The sequence below is a fragment of the Dipodomys merriami genome, unplaced genomic scaffold, assembly GCF_024711535.1.
Source record: "Dipodomys merriami isolate MVZ:Mamm:240054 unplaced genomic scaffold, mDipMer1.0.p SCAF_37, whole genome shotgun sequence".
In the NCBI taxonomy this organism is placed as follows: Eukaryota; Metazoa; Chordata; class Mammalia; order Rodentia; family Heteromyidae; genus Dipodomys; species Dipodomys merriami.
The window spans coordinates 7,483,493-7,505,073 of record NW_027205270.1 but is presented as its reverse complement, the minus strand read 5'-3'; the positions used below and the strand labels follow the sequence as shown (position 1 = coordinate 7,505,073).

The 21,581-nt window shown below is 39.7% G+C and overlaps 1 protein-coding gene across 1 annotated transcript; it reads left to right on the top strand.

Annotated features, from left to right (window-relative positions):
• The first annotated feature begins 13,204 nt into the window (after positions 1 to 13,204).
• LOC138804576 (lithostathine-1-like) lies at positions 13,205 to 17,112 on the top strand. The gene is made up of 6 exons (XM_069988896.1): positions 13,205 to 13,291; positions 13,581 to 13,684; positions 15,337 to 15,458; positions 15,758 to 15,895; positions 16,582 to 16,693; positions 16,887 to 17,112. Exons 2-6 carry the CDS (start codon positions 13,615 to 13,617, stop codon positions 16,952 to 16,954), a joined length of 510 nt encoding a protein of 169 aa, XP_069844997.1. The 5' UTR covers positions 13,205 to 13,291; positions 13,581 to 13,614; the 3' UTR covers positions 16,955 to 17,112.
• Positions 17,113 to 21,581: the final 4,469 nt, after the last annotated feature.

The window sequence follows — 21,581 nt, the reverse complement described above, 5'->3', positions numbered from 1 at the left end:
CACACACACACACACACACACACACACACATAAAGCCTAAAGTGGAGCTGTGGCTCAAGTGGTAGTGCTCAAGTGGTAGTGCATTAGTCTTGAGCACAAAAGCTCAGGGATAGTGTCCAGGCCCAGAGTTCAAGCCTCAGAACCACCAAAAAATAAAAATAAATAGAAAACAAATACAAAGAAAAGAAAGAGAAAAAGAAGGAATTGATGTATGGAAGATAGCAGGAAGGATAGTTTCCCATTATGTATTTTACCCCTTCTCTAAACTCAGGAAGCACAAAGAGGAAGTACCCTGCTCTTGGTAGAAAGAGAGTGAAATGAGGTCCCACAAACAGGTTTACTCCAGCTAAACTCAAACCCCGATAGTCCCTGTATTTCAGAACCCGTGATGTAAGTCCTAAGATCCATACTGGTGTTACCAGAATTCTCATGGCTCCATGTTCAAAATCCCTACAGATTTTGTCTCTAAGCCCATCTCACCTTCTGGTGGAAGTCTTACACACTAAGCTTCCTCATGTAGATCCAGTTTTTGGCTACTTGAAGCTTTAGCATAATTGGCCTTGCAGAGAAAAACTTCTAGGCACACCAGTGCTGCCTCTATGACCACAGACATCAGGCCACATCTGTGGACCTGTCCAGAAGTCCAAGCTTTCAGCCAGTCTTTCAGTCTGTCTAGTGCTTGCTTAGGCACTATAACTTCCTGGCCTCTGGCTGGCCCCATGTGCTAGCAGACTGACGGTCAGTCCTATCCCAGTGAACATCAATAGAATGCCCTCTAACTCTAGCCTCGAAGCTGAACCTTTCAACATCAGGCCAGTACTTACAGATCCAGAGCCCATCTGAACTCCGACAAGATCAGGATTCAGATTTATCCATGGAATAAGGGTCAGTATTTGCCTACCTCTGAAGATGTAGTTGGAAAATATGATGAGACTAAAAGTTATTATCAAATGATGAAGAAATTAATTCATTAGTAATTTACTGAAATATATATAAACAATTCACAGAAGTATATAAATGAGTATATATATTCATCTAGGTGAATATATATGTATATATACATATATATGTATACATATGACTAATGCATATGATGAAAGAATGTCTATAAAGTAAAAGGTGAACCTAAAATCTAAAATAGTGGGAGAAAATAACTGCAAACCCTACACCATGCAAAGGGTTACTATACTAGCTATATAAAGAGCTTAAACAAGTAAATATTCGGAAGAAATTAACCCCATTGTGAAAGGGAAAAGGATTTGAACAGACATTTTTCAAAAGAAGCTACAAATACCCACAGGAAAATGCAAAGTAAAAGCAAAACTGCAACCTTATCTGTTAGAATGTCTATTATGAACAACATAAAACAAATGGTGAGGATGAAGAGAAAGGGGAATCCCCTTGTACTGTTGGTGGGAATACAGTTATATTACATTAAAACAATGCAACACCATTACATAAAACAATATGAAAGCTCCTCAAAAAATTAGAAAGAGAACTACAAAAGGGGAACAAAAAATGGTTAGACAAAGGACAAAGTGTGAAACAATTCAATCGTGATTCTCACAAGACGATATGTTGGAAATGATCTGTACAACTTGGGGGAAAAGTGGGAGAAAAATGAAGAAGGGGGTTACAAGTTCAACAAGAAATGTTGAAATGCCTTACCTATGTAATTGTAACTCCTCTTTATATCACCTTGACAATAAAATTAAAATAGTAAAAAAGATAGGTCTAAGCATATAAAATGATGCTAATTGAAATGAACTCCAAGATATGAAAAAAATGAAAGAACTATAAACTGAATGGTCTTATTTATACATTAGAAAGGTGCTAGACAGGTAGGCCTTAAAAAATTAAAGGCCTGTATTGGATCAAATAACTGAAACTCTATCTGTAAAGTGGTTCTTAAACTGTTCAGAGTGCCCACACAGTGTTTCTTTACCCAGGGCTCTCCTGTCTGTGCTCTGTCATCTGTATGCTTTTTCCTTTCACTGGCTTCCTTTCATAGCTTAAAATAGTTGCCAGCATCAACTGAGCTACTTTTTCTTCATCTGTCCCAGAAGGGAGAATATAAGACTATTTTCTGAATGTGGGAAAAAAAAAAAACTTCTAAGCCTCTATCTTTTTAGATAAACCTGAGAAAATCAGCATAGCCAGGCCATGTGCTGGACCAGTGATGGGGAAGTGAGTTAATGTAAATCTTAGAATCATTACTTCAGCAAAGAAGCTATGTTTATGTTCTTTGGATCATATAAGCTATCAACACTCCAGGACCTAAGTCTAAGGCTAAAAGAGGTTACTTCAAGGAAAAAGGAAAGGCTGTGTGTCTTCACAGCAATACCGGGGTTATATTACAGAAGTGGGAAAGAACAATGAAGCCAGAGATGTAATCATTGAAAATCACTGCTTTCTTATTCAAACAGACAACTAGAGGAAGGGGAAATTTGCTACTGTGGTCAAACAGGAATAAAAGGTCTGTAAAATGATTTGTGGTTTTCTTGTTAATGGTTACTTTTAAACATTATATTCTCTCTTCCATAATATCAAAGTAGAGATGTGTCCAGAAGGGTAGGCATTTCAAATTCAGCAGCCCTCAAATCAGCATTAGGCCTCTTTCTTGTTGTCAGTTTACTATTAACTTGTGACATCTACAAAATATAACTTTCCTTGCCAGGTGTGGTGGTTTCCATTTGTCATTATGGTACTTGGAAGGCAGCTACAGGCAGTTAGTGAGTTCTTATCCACACAAGACCGTGTCTCAAAAATACAAACAAAATAACAACCAAAATTGCTTCCAATTTTCCTCATAATTTTGGTTACTTCTGTTGCCTCCTGAACCTTCTTCCCCACCTCCTCCTCCTTCTGTTCAAAAAAAAATGTACTCATCACCTGACTTATGTAACTGTGTCCCTACATACATTATCATGTAACTGTAATCCTCCATACCTTTACAATAGCAATAAAAAGAAGAAAAAAGAGAAAAGAATCCAAGTGTTTATGGTTATTCATATTCTTGCACCACAAGTGTTAAAGTGAAGGTAAATAACCATTGTAAACAACACTAAAATTTTCATATATTTTAAATCAGGAAAGGAGGACTTGACAGGATAAGGAGATGGAAGCATTAGAAAACCACCTCTCCTATCCCGTCATTCAAAACCCAGTTTGAATGCTTTTACAAGGATAGATGGAGAAGAGCTCTGAAAATGGCACCCAAGGGAAAAGAACAGCAATCAAAGTGGAAAAGTGTGCAAGGCAGTTCCAAGGTGTTTCCACACAGGTGTGCAGGCTTACAACATTCTTGGCATAGTGGGATGGTGTAGTGACCGCCTACTCGACCAGCGAGGAAAAACGACCACCACTCCAGGAGTCTTCTCAGATCACGCTTTATTGGAGAGCCTTTTAGTTGTAGGAGAGCTTGGGCGCGAGAGAGCGTGCACCCGAAACGCAGCCGCTTATATAGGGAATTCGAACACGGGTCTTTTCTATTGTTGGTCGCCTGCCTTTTACCGTCACCAGGTGTCATGGGATTGGCTGGGGACACTACCGGGCTCGCGCACGCGCACAGCCCAGGCGTCCCGCCAAGCACCGTCTGGAGTGGTAATCCTCAAAACTGCAAGGGAGTGGGCGGAGTCTCGCCTCGGCTCCCTACAGTTCCCCCTTCTTTGTTTTATGGCAACAGGTAAGAGTAGAGGTTGGGCCTCTGTCTAAGACATTAATGAGAGGACCTTGCACTGGCCTTCGCCTGAGGGGCGCCTTCCCCAGTGATGACCAGGCCCGTCCGATGCCTTTTTTGCAGAGGTGGGATCTTGGGCATCAACCCACTTGCAACCCAGCATGCTCTTCTTGAGGAGATGAGAACCATCTCCTCAAGTGCAGTGCACTTGCCTTGCACCCTGTCCCAAATTGCAAATTGCATACCTGTCCCGGTGCAATGGGATCCCCTGATCCCTCGGGGTGCTAAGGCTATGCAGGATGGTAAGGCTTAACTGCCTCTTAGGGCCGACAGCCAGATCTGGGGTGAGGATCCACTCTCCAAAGCGGCTAATGCTTGCAAGATAACAACCTTGTCCCTTCTGGTTTGGGCTCGAAGGCGACAGACCAACCATAGGCAGACCACGCATCCTCCCAAGCAGCAGGCTAAAAACATTCCGACTCCCACCCGCTCTTTGACAAAGGACACCACAGAGGCAATCCAGTCAGTAAATTGTAACAGCCCACAGCATCATTGGTTTAGCTATCACAGGGATTGCTATTAGCACTGTTGCTAACAGCAAGAAGATCAGCTGCATCTTCAAGAGCGGGTTCTGCTGCAGTCTCCACCGGCCTGGTCAGTCTCGTTGGCACCCAGTGAGGTACTTCTTGACTCTGTGGAAAAACACAAACAGCTCCCCTGGATCTCGTTATTACCGGATCCGGTCCATACCATTTATTATTAATAACATCCTTCCACATAACCATGTCTTTAGTATCCATGGAGTCTCTTGTCATATGCCGATCTGCGGCAGACTGATCGTTGTCATTTAGAATTAAAAAAATTAAGGGTAAAGAGCGCAAGAGAAAGTCTTTCCCTGGGGGACGCGGACTCAGCAACTCCCCTTTTTTGTTTTTGAAGCATTTCTTTTATGCTTCTATTAGCTCTTTCCACTATACCTTGTCCTTGAGGATTGTAGGGCAATCCAGTGGTGTGGGCAACCTGCATTTGTGCGCAAAAGGCGCGAAAACCATGGGAAGTATAAGCAGGGCCATTATCCGTCTTGAGTCTAAGGGGCTTTCCCCAAGCTGCCCAAGCTTCTAAGCAGTGTATTCTGACGTGAGACACCTTTTCTCCTGCCAAAGGTGTGGCATGAATGACACCGGAAAAGGTGTCCACAGACACATGTAAATATTTCAACTTACCAAATTCCGTCAGATGAGTAACATCCATTTGCCATAGGGCATTTGGTCTCAACCCCCTGGGGTTTACCCCCACATGGGGAGGATGAAGAAAGGTAACACAAGATTTACAGGCTTTAACAATATCTCTTGCCACATGCCTGGACAAATTATATCTTTTCCTAAGGGTATTAGCAGGTACATGATACAATCTATGAAAGTCTTTTGCCAATTCTACAGGATCAGCAGCAACCAGAGCCATAGCCCGAGTTGCCTGGTCCACCAAATTATTACACCTTGCCATTGGGCCCGGTAACATAGAGTGGGCACGAATATGTCCAATATAAAAAGGATGTTTTCTGTTTAAGATAAGGGATTGAATCTGTAACAGAACATTAGAAATTGTACTGGCCTGCTTAACTGAAGCAGCAACTTCAAGAGAAGCAACGGCATTTACAACATATAATGAATCAGAAAATAAGTTAAAAGGTTGATCAAATCTTTTAAAAACTTCAAGCACAATTAAACATTCAACAGCCTGTGGGACATTCGGCCGAAAATTAAAAACTACCGGCTGTTTGTGTCCTTGAACAAAAAAGGCACCTTGTCCAGATTTTGATCCATCCGTAAAGATGGTCAGAGCATCAGCCAAGGGCTCCTTTGAAGTGACAACAGGAAAATACACTAAATTTTTGTTAACTATGGCAAGCAGAGGATGCTTAGGATAATGATTATCAATTACATTTGGAAATGAGCAAACAAGAATTGCCCACATATCCATTGTGGCTGCTAAAATTTCAACTTGCTCGCCATCCAGGAGCGGACCTTACATTCCAGCCTTTTAATAATCATGAAATAGGGCGAGGATTCTCTCTGGCTACTTCCTGCTGACAAGGGGCGTCGACAATAGGGGTAAAAGGCTGGAATTTGGTCTCCTCCCAGAGAAGGTAGTGAACAGCAGCTGTCCCTTGGTTGCGTGAGTCCTTAGATGAAATCTGGAGAAGTCTCATGAGCATTGAGGGGCTGGAAAAAAAAAAAATACTAGAGAGCAAATAAATGGCAAGAGGAAGGACTTGGGGCTGAAAATGTTGGTAGAAATGTCCCTAGTTACTTCTGACATCTGGCGACTAGGTAGAGAATTCAGGTGACAAAGGCAAGAATATAAATCCCTGTTCAGTTAATAGGTAGACAGGTATAGACATTGGATGGGCAGGCTTCTTACTTCTACTGACCTCCCGGCTCAGGTTAATTTTGAAAGGGCAGGCACAAAGTAGCTGATGTGACATCATCTCCTCTTACTCCTTTCCACGTTCCCTTGTTCCCTAGACTGGCTGAGTCTAGGTGCTCGTTGCTGGGATGGCTTGTCCCAGTTGGTATTCAAGATTTGAACTCAAGGCCTGGGCACTGTCCCTGAGCGCTTCCGCTCAAGGCTAGCACTCTACCACACTGAGTTATAGTACCACTTGCAGAGTTTAGCTGGGAGATGGAGTCTTAGGGATTTTTTAGCCCGAACTGGCTTTGAACTGAAATCTTTGCCACAAAAGCCCTTTATTATTTTCAATTAAAGCAACATGGAGATCAAGTAGAATAAGTAGAGCTTACCTGGTTCTTATCAAGAATTGACCAACAAATATTCTGAAATGACAAAACTCATTAGATGTGATGAAAATTTTAGCATAGATATGCCCAGTATTTTAGAACCATTTAGTCAGTAGTAGAATACACAACACAAAACAAAAAAGGCAAAACTTAAAACCTAAAATTTCAACTTGCTCACGGGTATATGGAATAATTAATTTATCTGGAATTTTTGCAAAATGCATTAAACAATACTTTATACCCAAAATTGCCTGTTTTTTTTAATTTTTTTTTTTATTTTTATTTTTTTTAATTTTATTTTATTTTATTTTTCTCAGATCAAAATTGCCTGTTTAGCCACTAATTCAGGAAAATATTGAACAGTTTTTGCTCCCACAGAATCATAGCATTAATAGTTAGCCTTTGAAGCAAGGCAGTGGTATAATTGGCCATCACCCCATAAGTCCTGACTGCCTCAACTAAATCTTTTAACTGGGAGTAGGAAACCGGCTCAAAATTTCTTTCAGCAGTAATCGGATTTTCAAAAACTGGGAAAGCAGCTGCCAGCTGCGACCAGGTATTTTCTTTAATAAAGTGACTCTTCCCTGCAGGCGGGCACGGCGGGGGGGGGCCGACGGGTGAGGGCCAGCTCCGTTTCCTCTCCCTGGCTGTTGCGGTACTCCCACCCCTAGGGGGCGCCACCCTCCATATCTGTCTGCCACGTGCTCCGCCGCAGCCTCTTCTAACTCTTCACTATCAGCTGGATCGAGCTGCTCTCCCTCCTCCTCTAACATTTCTTCCTCTGAGTCACTCACAAGATTACTATATTCTTGGTCCCGCCCTTCCACGTGTAGGGCTGAGAACCGGTTTGCTTTTAAAGAAGGGCACGGAGGTCTCCTTGAGACCCCCTCCCTAAAACCCTTCTCCTTTTGTGAGGGCTGCAGCCCCTCTCGCTTCAATTCTTTAGGATCCTTCTGTCTTTTTTCCCTTTTTCTTTTAGGCCTCTTTTCCTCCCCATTACTGTATACTGACTCTGATAGACTATCCTGTTGCTGCGTTAGTACTTTGCGTCCTTCCTGGATTAAATCAAACCCTCCCTCCTCGAGGCAAGTGCGCACCATCAAAAAGACAAGCCACAAGGGAAGAAGCAATGCAAGCAACCAATAAATATCTAAATCTACAGTGAACAGCATACCGGGGGATGTTTACCAACGTCTCCTCTCCGCGTGTTGAGTTCTGGCTCCAATTCGGCCTCTCGCGCGGGTCCCGTCCCAGGTTCGTTCCCGGGTTTCGGCACCAGTTGTAGTGACCGCCTACTCGACCAGCGAGGAAAAACGACCACCACTCCAGGAGTCTTCTCAGATCACGCTTTATTGGAGAGCCTTTTAGTTGTAGGAGAGCTTGGGCGCGAGAGAGCGTGCACCCGAAACGCAGCCGCTTATATAGGGAATTCGAACACGGGTCTTCTGGGGACACTACCGGGCTCGCGCACGCGCACAGCCCAGGCGTCCCGCCAAGCACCGTCTGGAGTGGTAATCCTCAAAACTGCAAGGGAGTGGGCGGAGTCTCGCCTCGGCTCCCTACAGGATGGCATTCCCCTATGGGCATGGACTGGGACTGCCCAAGGTTTAGAAAGCCTTCCCTCAGTCAGAGCAAACTTTTCTTCAGATGAAAGTAGCATTGGGAAATGCAGTAGTGCCTTCTGAATGCTCACAGGTTCACAGTTCCCATGTCCCTAAGAGGTAGAAGGAACAAGAAAACACTTGCCTGGAAATTTACAAATGGAAGGATGAAGTAACTGAGGAAGGGACACAAGGATCCAGCTAAGAATAATACAGACATTTGGGGAAGATTCATGGGAGAGAAAAGCAGTAGGGAGAGTAGACAAAAATTATCTCTTATTGATGATTCTTTACTTCTCCCCACCCTGTTTTTACCCTTTACCTCAAACTGATTAGTTAATACTTGACCATGAAAATAATAAAAACTTGATGAAATATTTTAGTTGACTTCAAGTATGTGAATCACTAGAATATATTAAGTGTAAATATTCCACATGTGACCTTTTATCTCATTATTTGTATTTCTACCCTCCAAGGCTCCAACTAATTTTCTAAAATGATAAATGTCTATGTATATAATTTTTTCTGTGATAGGATGTAATAGTTTTTAGAATTTGGCCTTCTGACTTTTAGACAACTCTCTAATTAATTAATTAATTAATTTAGCAAGACTGTGGTTTGAACTACAGGTTTTGTGCTTTCTAGGCAAGTAGTCTACAATTAGAATTATACTCTAGCCTGACAAAATGTATTTTTCAAGAAGCAATAACTTTTGCATAAGTTGCCGTGGTCCCACTTTGCAACATTTTGCTCCTGTAACACTTGGGATGGATGAATTCTTTCTTGACCTTCAGTATTCTTCTCAATGTATTATCTACATCTTTGTGCTTGCAATGTACATATAAGATTTAATCTATTTTTAACATTTTTAAAGGATTTATATTTGAGGTGAATACATATTGATATATTTTCCATTAAGCTTTGGCTGAACACATTGCACTAAGAGAGGTACACATTGTGTAGAGTTCAGGAAATGATTAGCTAAGAAAAGTTCTATAAGAACAATGTTAACTGAAGATGCACGAGATACCTACATTATCTCAGGTACCAGTTTTATAATGCTTTCTGTACATTCATTTTTCAATTCCATCATTTTTTAAAGTTTTTCAATATTTCATCATCTGTTTGCTGCCATCTTTCTAAAGAACCATCTCAAGGCGATTAGACACGTATGAACCTATGTATCCTTTTCTGAATATTATAGACTTGGTGGGAGAGTGGTTATCTAACAGGTTGGATGACCTCAGATTATTTACTCAACAGTGGAAAATAATATGTTAATAAACAAGGAAATAAACAAAGACTTTAGAGGTTTTAAGTGAAAAAGACCTCTTCTTTATTTGGGAAAAAAGAATGCCCAGTTGACAGATAATTCTCATGTGTCTTTCATGTTTCTTTGCCTCTTTCAAGGCAAGTCACAGATACTTTTATTCTAGATGAACTTTCAAGAACCTCTGAAAATAGAAATGGCATCTCCCCTACAGCAATGGGTGTATCTGTGCATACTCTTGAAAGATTTAAACTGTATTTCCATCTATGGTGAAGATAGACAAATTTTCTGTCCAGAATGATAATGAAGTCTCTTTGTGAAGCAAAAGGGGAATCACTTACTGCCCTTTATAAGTTGTTGAGTTTTTCTTTTTTTAAAATATCATTACCTATTTATTTGGTCTTCATTACTTATTTGACTTTTAAAAAATTAATTTTATTGTAAGGGTGATGTACAGAGGGGTTACAGTTACATAAATAAGGTAATGAGTATCTATCTTGTTGAACATTGTTACCCCTTCCCTTGTTCCCCCCCCCACTTTCCCTCCTCTGGGCACCTCCTCTCCTCCCAAGTTATAAAGATCATTTCCAACATAGTATCTTATGAGTATTGCTGTTGCACTGGATCACCTTTTGTCCTTGCTCTCAACATTTTGTTATTCCCCTTCCCTACCTTAAATCATATAAATGTATACACAAGACACAGGGTACCAAAATCAAAAACTGTGACAACAGGGGATAAACCAAAGGAAAGGAGAAGAAAGAAAAATTAAAAGAACTAACTTCACACAGTACATTAAAAAACAAAAACAGGCAAACAAACAAACAAGTCGCTTAAATAAGGATACAGGTGGCCCCGTTGCAACAATGAGATGTACAAGTTGTCATGTCAAAAATGAACTTTACAACTTTGGTGGGGGGGGGGAAGGATTAGGTGGGGTCGGGGGAGGCTGGGAAGGGATGGGAAGGGTAAACAAAGGAGGAGGCTACAATGCTTGATAAGAAATGTACTCACTATCTTGCCCATGTAATTGTAACCCCTCTGTACAGTATTTTCACAATAAAAAATAAATTTTAAAAAATCCTCGGTATCTTGGAGTCCGTTTTGATTAGTATCCTTGTGGTTCAACTTTTCTAACTCTCTGAACTTAACTGCAGCATAATATTCATCTAGTATGATGTCACATCTGCCCATGTAGGTATGCAACTGTATGACATCCTGGCCGGTGAGGAAAGAGCGAATGTGCTGCTGCTCCTGCACCACACAGTAAGGAATTATGCTCCTGGTGTTCTGTCAGCATCAGTGAAACTGTGGAAGACTAACTTAGTTTCAAAGTAGAGTAAAATCAGTGAGCCTTCATTGATTTTCCTCAGCCAACCTCTTGTTTTGCAGTGCACTAGAAGAAAATTACCTTACCTAAGTCAATTCGAGCCATAACTCCTAATTTGTATTGTTGTTTCCATTGGACTCCTAGTATAATTTGCATGTTTTTAATATATACCCATGTATATATGTCTGTATATGTTTTATGTATGTATTTTACATATATGTATATGCATGTATGTGCATATATGTATGCATGTATGTATCAGCCATACTGCCCTGGCTTTATTCTGGCACAATGTCCTGCATACCTGTACACAGCTTAGCCATGTCAAGAAATATCTCTCCTTTTCCTATTTTTCTTATTACTGACTTCACCCTGACACAGTGTCTACTGTCTATGGCACCCCCTTAAGGATAGTTGAAATTTCTTTTTTTTTCTCCCCACTCGTGGGGCCTGAACTCTGGGCTTGGGCATTGTCTCTCAGCTCTTCAGCTCAAGGCTAGTGCTCTATCACTTGAGCCATAACACCACTTTGGCTTTATTTTTTTTGTGTGCTTATGTGGTGCTGACAAGTCAAACCCAGGGCCTCATGCATGCCAGGCAAACACTCTAGCATTGAGACACCTTCCCAGCCCCCAATTGTTGAGATTTGTAAGAACCTTTTTCCAAACACATCTGAGAAAATGAGTTTCATTTTTACTCCAAGACATTGAGACAAGAGGTTTTCCTTTGTTGTTGTTGTTCTCAATGTACTACATGATTTCTTTTACCTTTTGTGTTTTATTCCCCCCCCCCATGGTTTATCCTCTGTTGTCATTACATTTGATTTTGGTACCCTGGATATTGTATATATCCAGGGAACAACAAAATGGTGAGACAAAGGACAAAGGGGGAACCAATGCAATAGTGATAGTCACAAGACAATATGTTGCAAATGATCAGTACAACTTGAGGGGGTGTTGAGGGGAGGGAGTGAGGAAGAAAAATGAGAAGGGTAAAAAGTTAGGCAAAAATGTAATCATTATGTTACTTATGTAACTGTTCATTACCTTGACAATATAATTTAAAAAATTCTACTCAGGGGGCAGAATCTGAGGAAAAGTTAGCTGGTTTATTTAAGAAGATTCTAAGAAAGCACCTGCTAGTTATTTTTTTTTTTTATGAGGGAGAACACTACCTTGATCAGTCTCTTTGCTCAACAGATAAAGAAAGGCATGGGCCTTCTAGCTACTGTTAAAGTGGCAACATTGTCTTGAGTGGTTTTAACTGTGCAAGAAGATCCTCAAAAGGCTGTGTAGGCAAAGGGCTGCTTAGGAAACTGACAACAAGGAGGGCTGATAAAACAAGGCCTGAGCAGTAATCTGTGAGTCACTAATACTTGGAGAGGAAGAAAAAGAGAAAAAGAATCAATGGTCCATTCATCTACTGAGAGGCATCTAGGGTGGTTCCATATCTTAGCTATGATAAATAATGCTGCAATAAACATAGTTGTGCTGGTAGCTTTAGTATACCCTTGTTTGTGATCATTTGGGTAAATGCCCAAAAGTGGGATTGCTAGGTCATAGGGGAGCTCTATATGGAGTCTTTTGAGGAACCACCATACTGCTTTCCAAAGTGGTTGAACAAGTTTACACTCCCACCAACAACTAGTATATGTCTGAGACAAGCAGAAAAGGTCAGATAAGTTAATGTTAGGTGACATGGACCCCAAGATAAGTATTTAAATGTTTTTGCTTTCATGAAATAACATATTTATAAGATGATTTCTTTGTTGCTTTGTATGTCCCTCCCCCAGAGTATAAGCTCTGTTTTCACTGTATTTGATGTTGGTATAATTTGTGAAGGGGAAGGGAAAAAACAAATCGTTTAAATAAGGATACAGGTAGACCCATTACAACAATGAGATGTACAAAGCGTTATGTCGAAAAACGAACTTTGGTGGGGGAGGAGGATGGGAAAGGATGAGAAGGGGAAACAAAGGAGGAGGCAACAATGCTTGATACGAAATGTACTCATTATCTTGCCCATATAATTGTAACCCCTCTGTATGGAATTAAAAAAATCCATGGGATGTTAAAATAAAAAGAAAGAAAGGGGGTAGGGAGAAAGACTGGAAGAGAGGCGATGAGGCAGAGCCCCCTTTTCCTGTACAGTATGATACTGGACAAGTCAGGTAAGTTTTGTTCTACATCTTGTCCTGGTGGACAGAAAGATCATTCCGTTCCTCGTTCACATACTCATTACCCTTATTTCTGCTGTCGGCTCTTCTTGAGAGTCACCATTAATTTATTTTGGAAAGAATGCTTCCTACGTGACCTGCTCTAAGGTTGTGGGAACCGGGCATGTGGCAGCTGCTGGGGAAGGGAACTGCCTGGCTTTGACTTAGAATGCTTGCCAATCTGTTTATGGGAAGAGGAGTTCATCTGTGACCTTTCTCAGGATGTTCTAGTAAAGACTACTCCTAATTCCAGGATTTCTGTCTGTCATTTTCCCATGAAGACCTGCTGATACTTAGTCCGTGTTCCTTCCCCCACTCACATGCTCTGGACCTTCCTGTTATATAGGACCAATCCCGGTCTACATTGACAACACACTTCAGACCAAAGCAGCAGAAAGGTAAGTGTTATAGAAGGAGAGCACTGCTAACATCAGCTGTTCTCTTGAAATCTGGGAGAAGATACAGGGTGGTTTGGGTACAAAGTTGTAGTATCATTGAAGCCTTAGTAGGAACAAAATCTGCCTCAAAGTTACAGACTGTAATCCCTAAACTCTCAAGGGAAGTGTTGTATTTCTTCCAGGGCCTTTAAGCACTTGTGAACTCAGGAATTGAGAAAGGAGAGGACAGGAGAGATAACCAGTGGTCTACTTTGCATGTCTACAGCCGTCATTCCTGTGTTCTTTTTAGAGATTATCTAATCCTTCTGCAAGAAACTTTTCTGATGAAGATGGCAAAGACCAACACATTCTTGATCCTGATTCCATGCCTGATATTCCTGTCTGTGAGCCACGGTGAGCTCCCCATGACAATCCCCTTATCCACTCAGGCCTCAAGATTTCACTGCATTTCCATGTGTAGTAATACATTTGAGAAAAGGCAGACAGAAAAAAAAAACAACAACAAACAGGATTTTTGATGTTGTTGCTCACCTTTATTTCTGCTCTAATCTCTTTAAATGAGCCTCAATTTCTTAAGAAGTTTGGGGAAAAATATAAAGTTACTCCTAATCTATTCACTAAGCAATTATAGTTCACCATATTAAATTAGTGTGATATCAGATTTGGGGAAGTTTGTATGCAGAGGGTCATTCGTAGGATGGAGAAGTATAGGGGGGGTTCTATAAGGAAAGCCAAGACTTTTCATTTCCTAACAAATGGGGCAATGTCATTCTTTCTGATGGAGGCATACCATTGTGTATATATAACACATTTTCTTGATCCATTCATCTACTGAGGGGCATCTGGGTTGGTTCCATATCTGAGCTATGGTAAATGATGCTGCAATAAGCATAGTAGTGCTGGTAGCGTTAGTATGGTCTTGTGTGTGATCATTTGGGTAAATGCCCAAAAGTGGGATTGCTGGGCCATAGGGGAGTTCTATGTGGAGTCTTTTGAGGAACCTCCATACTACTAAGTGAAGTAAGCCAGGCCCAAAGAAACATAGGTCCCATGGTTTCCCTTATTTGTAATAACTAGTATATGTCGGAGACAAGCAGTAAAGGTCAGATAAGTTGATGTTAGGTGAAATGAACCCCAACATAAGAATTCAAATGTTTTTGCTTTCATGCAATTGTTTCTAACATATTTATAAGATGATTTCTTTGTTGTTTTGTATGTCGCTCCCCCCACAGTATAACCCCTGCTTTCTCTGTATTTGATGTTGGTATAATTTGTGGAGGGGAAGGGAAAAAAAAACTAATTGTTTAACTAGGGATACAGGTGGACCCATTGCAACAATGAGATAGACAAGGCATCATGTCGAAAAACAAACTTTACAACTTTGGCTGGAGGGGGGGTGGGGAGAGGGGAGGAGATGGGAAGGGATGGGAAGGGGAAAAAAAAGAGGAGGCAACAATGCTTGATAAGAAATGTACTCATTACCTTGCCCATGTAATTGTAACCCCTCTGTATGGTATTTTCACAACAATAATATTTTTAAATAAAGGAAAACAAAAAAAGAATGAGAAAGATTCCAGCCAGAATAAAAGCTCTGGAAAAGAAAGAGGAAGAAGAACTGGGAACAAATATCTTAAGCCAAGTTATAGTGAGGTATTTTTTTGATGTCGGAGCAAGAGAGAGATTGAGAGGGAGAGACAGAGAGACTGACAGAGACAGAGACAGACAGACAGACAGAGAGACAGACAGACAGAGACAGAGACAGAGAGACAGAGACAGAGAGACAGAGACAGAGACAGAAAAGGTATGCAGGAGGGCAGAAGTCAGTAGTCAGTCCATGCCCACATTGCATCCTTAGACTCCTGTAAAGAAACAAAGAGGAGGCAACAATGCTTGATAAGAAATTACGTGTTATCTTGCCCATGTAATTGTAACTCCTCTGTATGGTATTCTCACAATAAAAAAAAGAAACTTCAAAAGCTCTTCTTTCATGTTCCAGCCTTTGCATGTCTCTATGAATCTATTATAATTTATTCTTTTTTCCCCAGGCCAGGAGGCTGAGTCTGACCTCCCATCTCCTCGCATGCGCTGCCCAGAAGGTTCCATTTTCTATGGTTCCCACTGTTACTATTACAACTACCTAGACCAGTTGACTTGGGCTGATGCAGATGTGAGTGAGGAGAGCAATGTAGGGGAGGGATTCACATGATGGTAGGGGGGCAGTTTCCATTTTCCAGTGTCATCAGTGTCTTTGGTAAGATAAGAATAGTTATGGACTTATTCCTATCACCAACCCCAAGCTTGTCCCCTCTACTCTGTCTTATCAATCTGGGCCATCACACACAGGACTGCTGGTGGCCCATGACAGTATCATCATGAGTGCTATACTGCTACATAACCCTTGGGAAAACCCTGTACATTTCTAAATTTTCTCACTCCTTAAATATTTCCATTTTCTTTTCCCCACAGATCTACTGTCAGTCCTTTGAATCAGGCCACCTTGTATCTGTACTCAACCAGTCAGAAGGCAACTTTGTGGCCTCTTTGATTAATGACAGTGGTGTTCGTAACTCATTTATCTGGATTGGCTTCTATGATCCCAAAAAGGTTAGTCTGCAGCATACTTAACTCTCCCCCCAAAGTCAGATGTGAGGAAAGCTGGGGAATAAAATCTGACAACACAAAAACCAACTATTATAATTTTCACATAAATACCATCTCTCAATTGATTCTGCAGTGTTTGGGGGTATTGAGATTTGCTGTAGCTGGCTGGAAAGAGAGCTGAATGCTGAATTTCCTAGGTGTTTCATGCATTCATGGATAAAAATAATTCTGTTTGTTTCTATTAAAACATTTTTATATGCCATCACTTACCTACCTTCTTCTTATCAATGTTATATGAGAGCTCTTTGCAGAGTATATAGAAAAAAAGTGATTTCCAAAAGATAATCAATTGCAGGGGCATGAGTGAACTGGTGTTATATCAAACAATATGATAACAGCCAATGACATGATGTGCTATGAGGAACTTGGGCCTCAAGTTTGCAAAATCAGGAACCACTTTCTGTAAGGAGTGTTTATGGGGCTGTGTGAAAGCCAGACTGTCTCCTGATCTCAGGAATGTGTTGAAAGGGAAAGGGAAAGAAAGATGAGACCAAAAGCGAAAGAAATCATATAATATTCAGGGATTGTGGACAATGAGTTTATTTCTGTCATAAATCTTGGTAGAATTCTGAGTGCACTCACATATCACTTTGGGGATGATATATGTCCTTTTTCTGGGCCTTCTTTAGAACCGTCGTTGGCACTGGAGCAATAGTTCCCCAGTTACCTACAAAGCCTGGGCCAGTGGATCTCCAAACAATAACAATCCTGGCTACTGTGCAGTACTGGCTTCCAATGAAGGTAAGAAGCAGAAAATCCACACACATTTTGCTTTCCTCTTTATTTTCACACTTATGATGAACCTGGGAGTGGGAGTCAAGAAGAAGGGCAATGCAAATTTCAGGAAATGGAAAATTATCTCTCCTGAGTCCTAGAGTTATGAGGGCTACTCTCTTTCCTGATTCTCATTCTGATTCTTCTCATTGGCTTGCAGGATACAAGAAATGGAAGGATTTGTCTTGTGAACAAACTTATTCCTTTGTCTGTAAGTTCAAAGGCTAAAGGCATCTAGAAAATGGATGTTTTTGACCTGTTCCTGAAATTACTATGGAATAAAAAATTAAACTTGACCTCAGCAAATCAGACAGACTCTGTTGAACTTACCATAATAATTTGACCCATCCCAGTCTCTGGAACTCTAACACAGTAAAAAATAAACATGTGTCTCTCACTGAATTGTCTTCTGTATCCACTATGTTCACTACCAATGTGGGTGGTTGAGGCAGATGTGACTGTACTAGAGCTTCCGTTAGCTGATTGTAAAACTTTATCCACATAGTTTGCCTGTTAGTTTATGAACCTGCTGTGGCCCTGCTTATGAGAAGAAATAGAACAATAATGCCATGTACAATTCATTCATTTTTGTGGATCCATTGTAATTTATATGAATTACTACACTATTGGCTTAGGAATGGCTGAGGTATCTGGTACTGTAAAAAGATTCACATATTTGAGTCATCTGGATGCCATTATCTATATTCCATTAAGCAAGGCTTTGTCAAAATTGAAATTTTTTTCACATAAGGTGACATAGCCATAATTGTCAAAGACATCTCACAGAATGGCATAAAATTTTTTTAAATCATGAATCTGGCAAGGGATTTACATATAAGATCTATCTATCTATCTCTTAAAACTTAGTGTTACAGGGACTGGGAAGGTGGCTCAGTGGTAGAGCACTTGCCTTGCATGCATGAGGTCCTGGGTTTGATTCCTCAGCACCACATAAGCAAAAAGGAAAAAAAGCCGGAAGTAGTGCTGTGGCTCAAGTGGTAGAGCACTAGTCTTGAGCTGAAGAGCTGAGGGACAGCACCCAGGCCCAGAGCTCAGGCCCCACGACTGGACACCCCCCCGCCCAAAAAAACAAAAAAAAACCTTAGTGTTACAAATACAAAATAGATCAAGATAGCAGATAGGAAGCTTCTTCCAGATGATTCTAGAAATGAGATTAAAGTAAAAAAAAATGAGAGAAAATATTTCAAAGAAGAGAATGGAGAATCAAGGAAGAGTTGGCAGGACAGTTGAAGTATATGAAAAAGCAAAAAGGCAACAGAGAATAGTAAAAAGTTTGCTGTTTCAACCACAGTTTCCTGGGGAAAAGGGCAGCAAACCCCTACCACAAGAAAAAACAAGCAAACTTGGTAACAACAGACTGGCAGTGTCCAGGATAAGCCCACCCTTCTGATATTACTTAAATCCAGTTTGGCAAATTGGTGTGACAGAGATTATATTATAAAACATTCACTTTTATTCAGAGCACATACAACCTATTTGGCATAGGTTTCTAGGGAGATATTTTATTTCTCCTTATTATTTTTGGACTTACAAAATATTACTGAGCTGTGTTCTACAGTCTCCCAAGGTTGGAAACCATCATTCTACTTTCTTTATTTTGACATTTCACAGCCAAACAAGTCAAGCTCAGTATCATGAAAAGACTGTACTTCCTAGTTTCTGGGCCTGGTCACCTAATACATAGGTGGCTAAAGAGGATTGATTTCTTCCTTTGAGACTTTTAAGGAAAAAGCATTCTGACAAGAAGTCCAGTTTTGCTTTGTATACCTCTGTATTGTTCACTATCCTTCTCTTTAATATTTTCTTTCTTTAAAAATACTTTCTTATTGATAATAATTATTTGTGCAAGGGGTTTTCATTTCTGGATCATAATGACCCCTCTAACAAACTCTTCTCTCCTTCTTCCCAATTCAGTCTTATCATATTGCCTTGATCTTTAGAAAAAATTTACATGATTCTTCAGATTGTGCTTTTGTTCTATGTAAAAAAACAACAAATATTTTAGACTAACAACTGAATGCTCAAAGATTTAACAGTTATCCCTTTTAAAGTCTTCTTGTGGGGCCTGTGGCCATAGCTATGATCTATGGTTGGTTATTTGCAGGAATAGATTAGGTCTCATAGAATTGAAGAGGTTGAATGCATGGCTAATGAAATTAAGGAAAAAAAATCAGCAAGATGTTTTTGAGATAATTAAATGTTCCTAAAGCCATATTGTTTGTGTTCAGACCTTGATACTATATACAGTCTGTGTGTGATATCTGATAAATTACTTAATACTTCTCTGACCTTCTGCTGCTTCATCTGTTAAATAGGGTTTCTAACAGCACCTATGTTATCACGTTGTCATGGGGATTAAATGAGTTTCTGTTTGTAAAGCACATTGAAATGTGTCTGGCACATAAAGTACATGATAAAAGTATATTAAGTAAACTAGAATTTGCCTCTGAAGCAGAAAAGTTCAAGTTTTAAGTAGGTTTCCTTAAATCCACAGAGCATAAGTAGAAGCACAAAGTTCTCCATTTATCTACAACTTCTTCACCCCTTTTCCCTCCAGTCTAATTTTTCATGCACCCTGTTATTCACATGCCAGCCAAGTATTCAATCAAGAGGGAAATAAATACCATACAATAACTCTGAAATCTCTATTACAAAGTGGAAAAGCAAATAAGATATTCAACATCACCAAACATAAGCTGTAACCTTTGAAATATCCTTATCTTTATTTTACAACCTTATCAAGAAATTGCCCACTTGGAGACCATGAACACTAAATATCCAGAATATTGCTTTCTCCTTCCCAGAAGACTCCCAGATGGAATAAGGAAGGAATGGCCTGAAATGAGCCTCTGGAACTTTGGCCAAATTAGGTCAGAGGATTGAATCTTGAGGATTATGGGGACAATGAGATAAATCCTGATGGCTGAGGAATATGACTTGTCTGAAGAAGGCATTATTTTGGAATCAAAGCAGCTGCCAGGAAAAGCCTCAGATGTATTAACTTAACTTGTACATGGAATTTAGCTTGGTCTTACCTGTAAGCAATAAGTGTAATAATCTTAATGGGTATGCAGTTATTGGGACAATAAAGATTTTTATGAGGAAGCTATGTCAATTGTTATTTGTTTTAAAACTTTATTTATTTTGTAGTGCACTGGCTATCTAGATTAGCATGCTTTTTTAAATAGTAGAATTCTTGTGCCTAAAAACATCATTGTTTATTTGAAGTTTTCCTCAAGTAAAACAATAGTTCTTATACTTATTAAAGTTACTTCACAATATATTGTAAATACATTGTGGCTTAATTGCTTGAATAGTTGTTATTTCAACAAGATATCCCTGTCATGGTTTCAACTATATTGGACCTTTTCTTTTCCATTCTCTGATAAGTTTAAAGAATATGATTATTTGTAGAGAAAAAGAGATATCTTTCCTTGGTTACTAGCTTTTAAGTAAATCATGCAGATTTCTAGTCAACATCAAAACAAACAAATTTAAAGCTAATTTAACTAACCCACCTGTCAAACTGAATAATGTTAACCTTTGCACTGCAGTGTAATCATTCTCATTTTTGTAAAATAAAAGCCTCATAGTAAGCTGAGATTACTAGATTCTTTTCTATATAATTTACCAATTAAGGATGGCTCAATGTAGAAAGATGCCTGATGGTGAGCTGGAGCTCTTTCTTCCTATACCCATAGTTTGGAGTCAGACCCAAGACCTCACTAGTTCATAATAATCCTTGGTTAAGAACTTCATGCTAGCGTAGTTTTGTATTCTAACATGTAACATGTAACAGTAAGAGTACTGGCTTCACATACTTCATGTAATAATTAAGTAAGGTAATACATATAAAGGCTATATAAAATCTCTGAGACTTGATCCAAGTTTAATACTGGTTGATTTTTATTTGGATAAAAACAATACCTATTGAGTTTTTAAAAATATTTTATTAGCATATATTAGCTATAGAAAGAAAGATGTTTCAATGTGATATATTTGTATAATGTATTTTGGTGGGTTTTTTTTTTTTACTTTATTACTCTGTCTATGCAATTCCTATTTAAAAGTAAAACCCAAATGGATCTCTCTTTATACATTATGGGCCATGTACTTCTAAAGCCTAAAGCAATCCTGAAAAAATCCATACCCAGGGTTATAACATCAAGTGTAACAAGGATCTGTTGAAACAGAATTTAATGCCTGTTGTTCTTAACTACAGGTCACAGCTTTAGGACAATTCTTGGTGAATAGTTGCTCTAAGGGGTGTGTTTTAGGAAAGTTAATTGAAGAAATGTAGTCACATATCCCCAAGGTACAAAGTATCAATATTACAGTTTTATTTTTTCTCTTCTGTGACTTCACACAATTTGGTTCTGAAAGGCAGTAGGGAGTAGGTTGCTCAGCAGGTGTTCCTGTAGAATTATGGTTCTTCTGGAAGGGAGAGTTTTAAGAGCATAGATTTTTTTTTTTACTTTTATGCCAGTCCTAAGGCTTGAACTCAGAGTCTACTTGCTGTCCCTGAGCGTCTTTGAGCTCAAGGGTAGTGCTCTACCACTTGAACCACAGTGTTATGTCTGGCTTCTGATGAATAGTTTATTGGAGGTCAGAGCCTAATGGATTTTTCTTCCTGATCTGTCCTTGAATCCTGATCCTTAGTTCTCAGCCTCCTCAGTAGCAAGGATTATAGGCATGAGCCACTGAAGACTGCCTAAATTTTGTCCTTCGAGTGGGAATTAAAAATGGATTCTGAAAGTGGTGAGCAGGGTCAGTTGGTGGCTCATTCATGAAGAAAGTAAAATTAATCTTTTGTAACAGGTAGTTAAGCTGCATT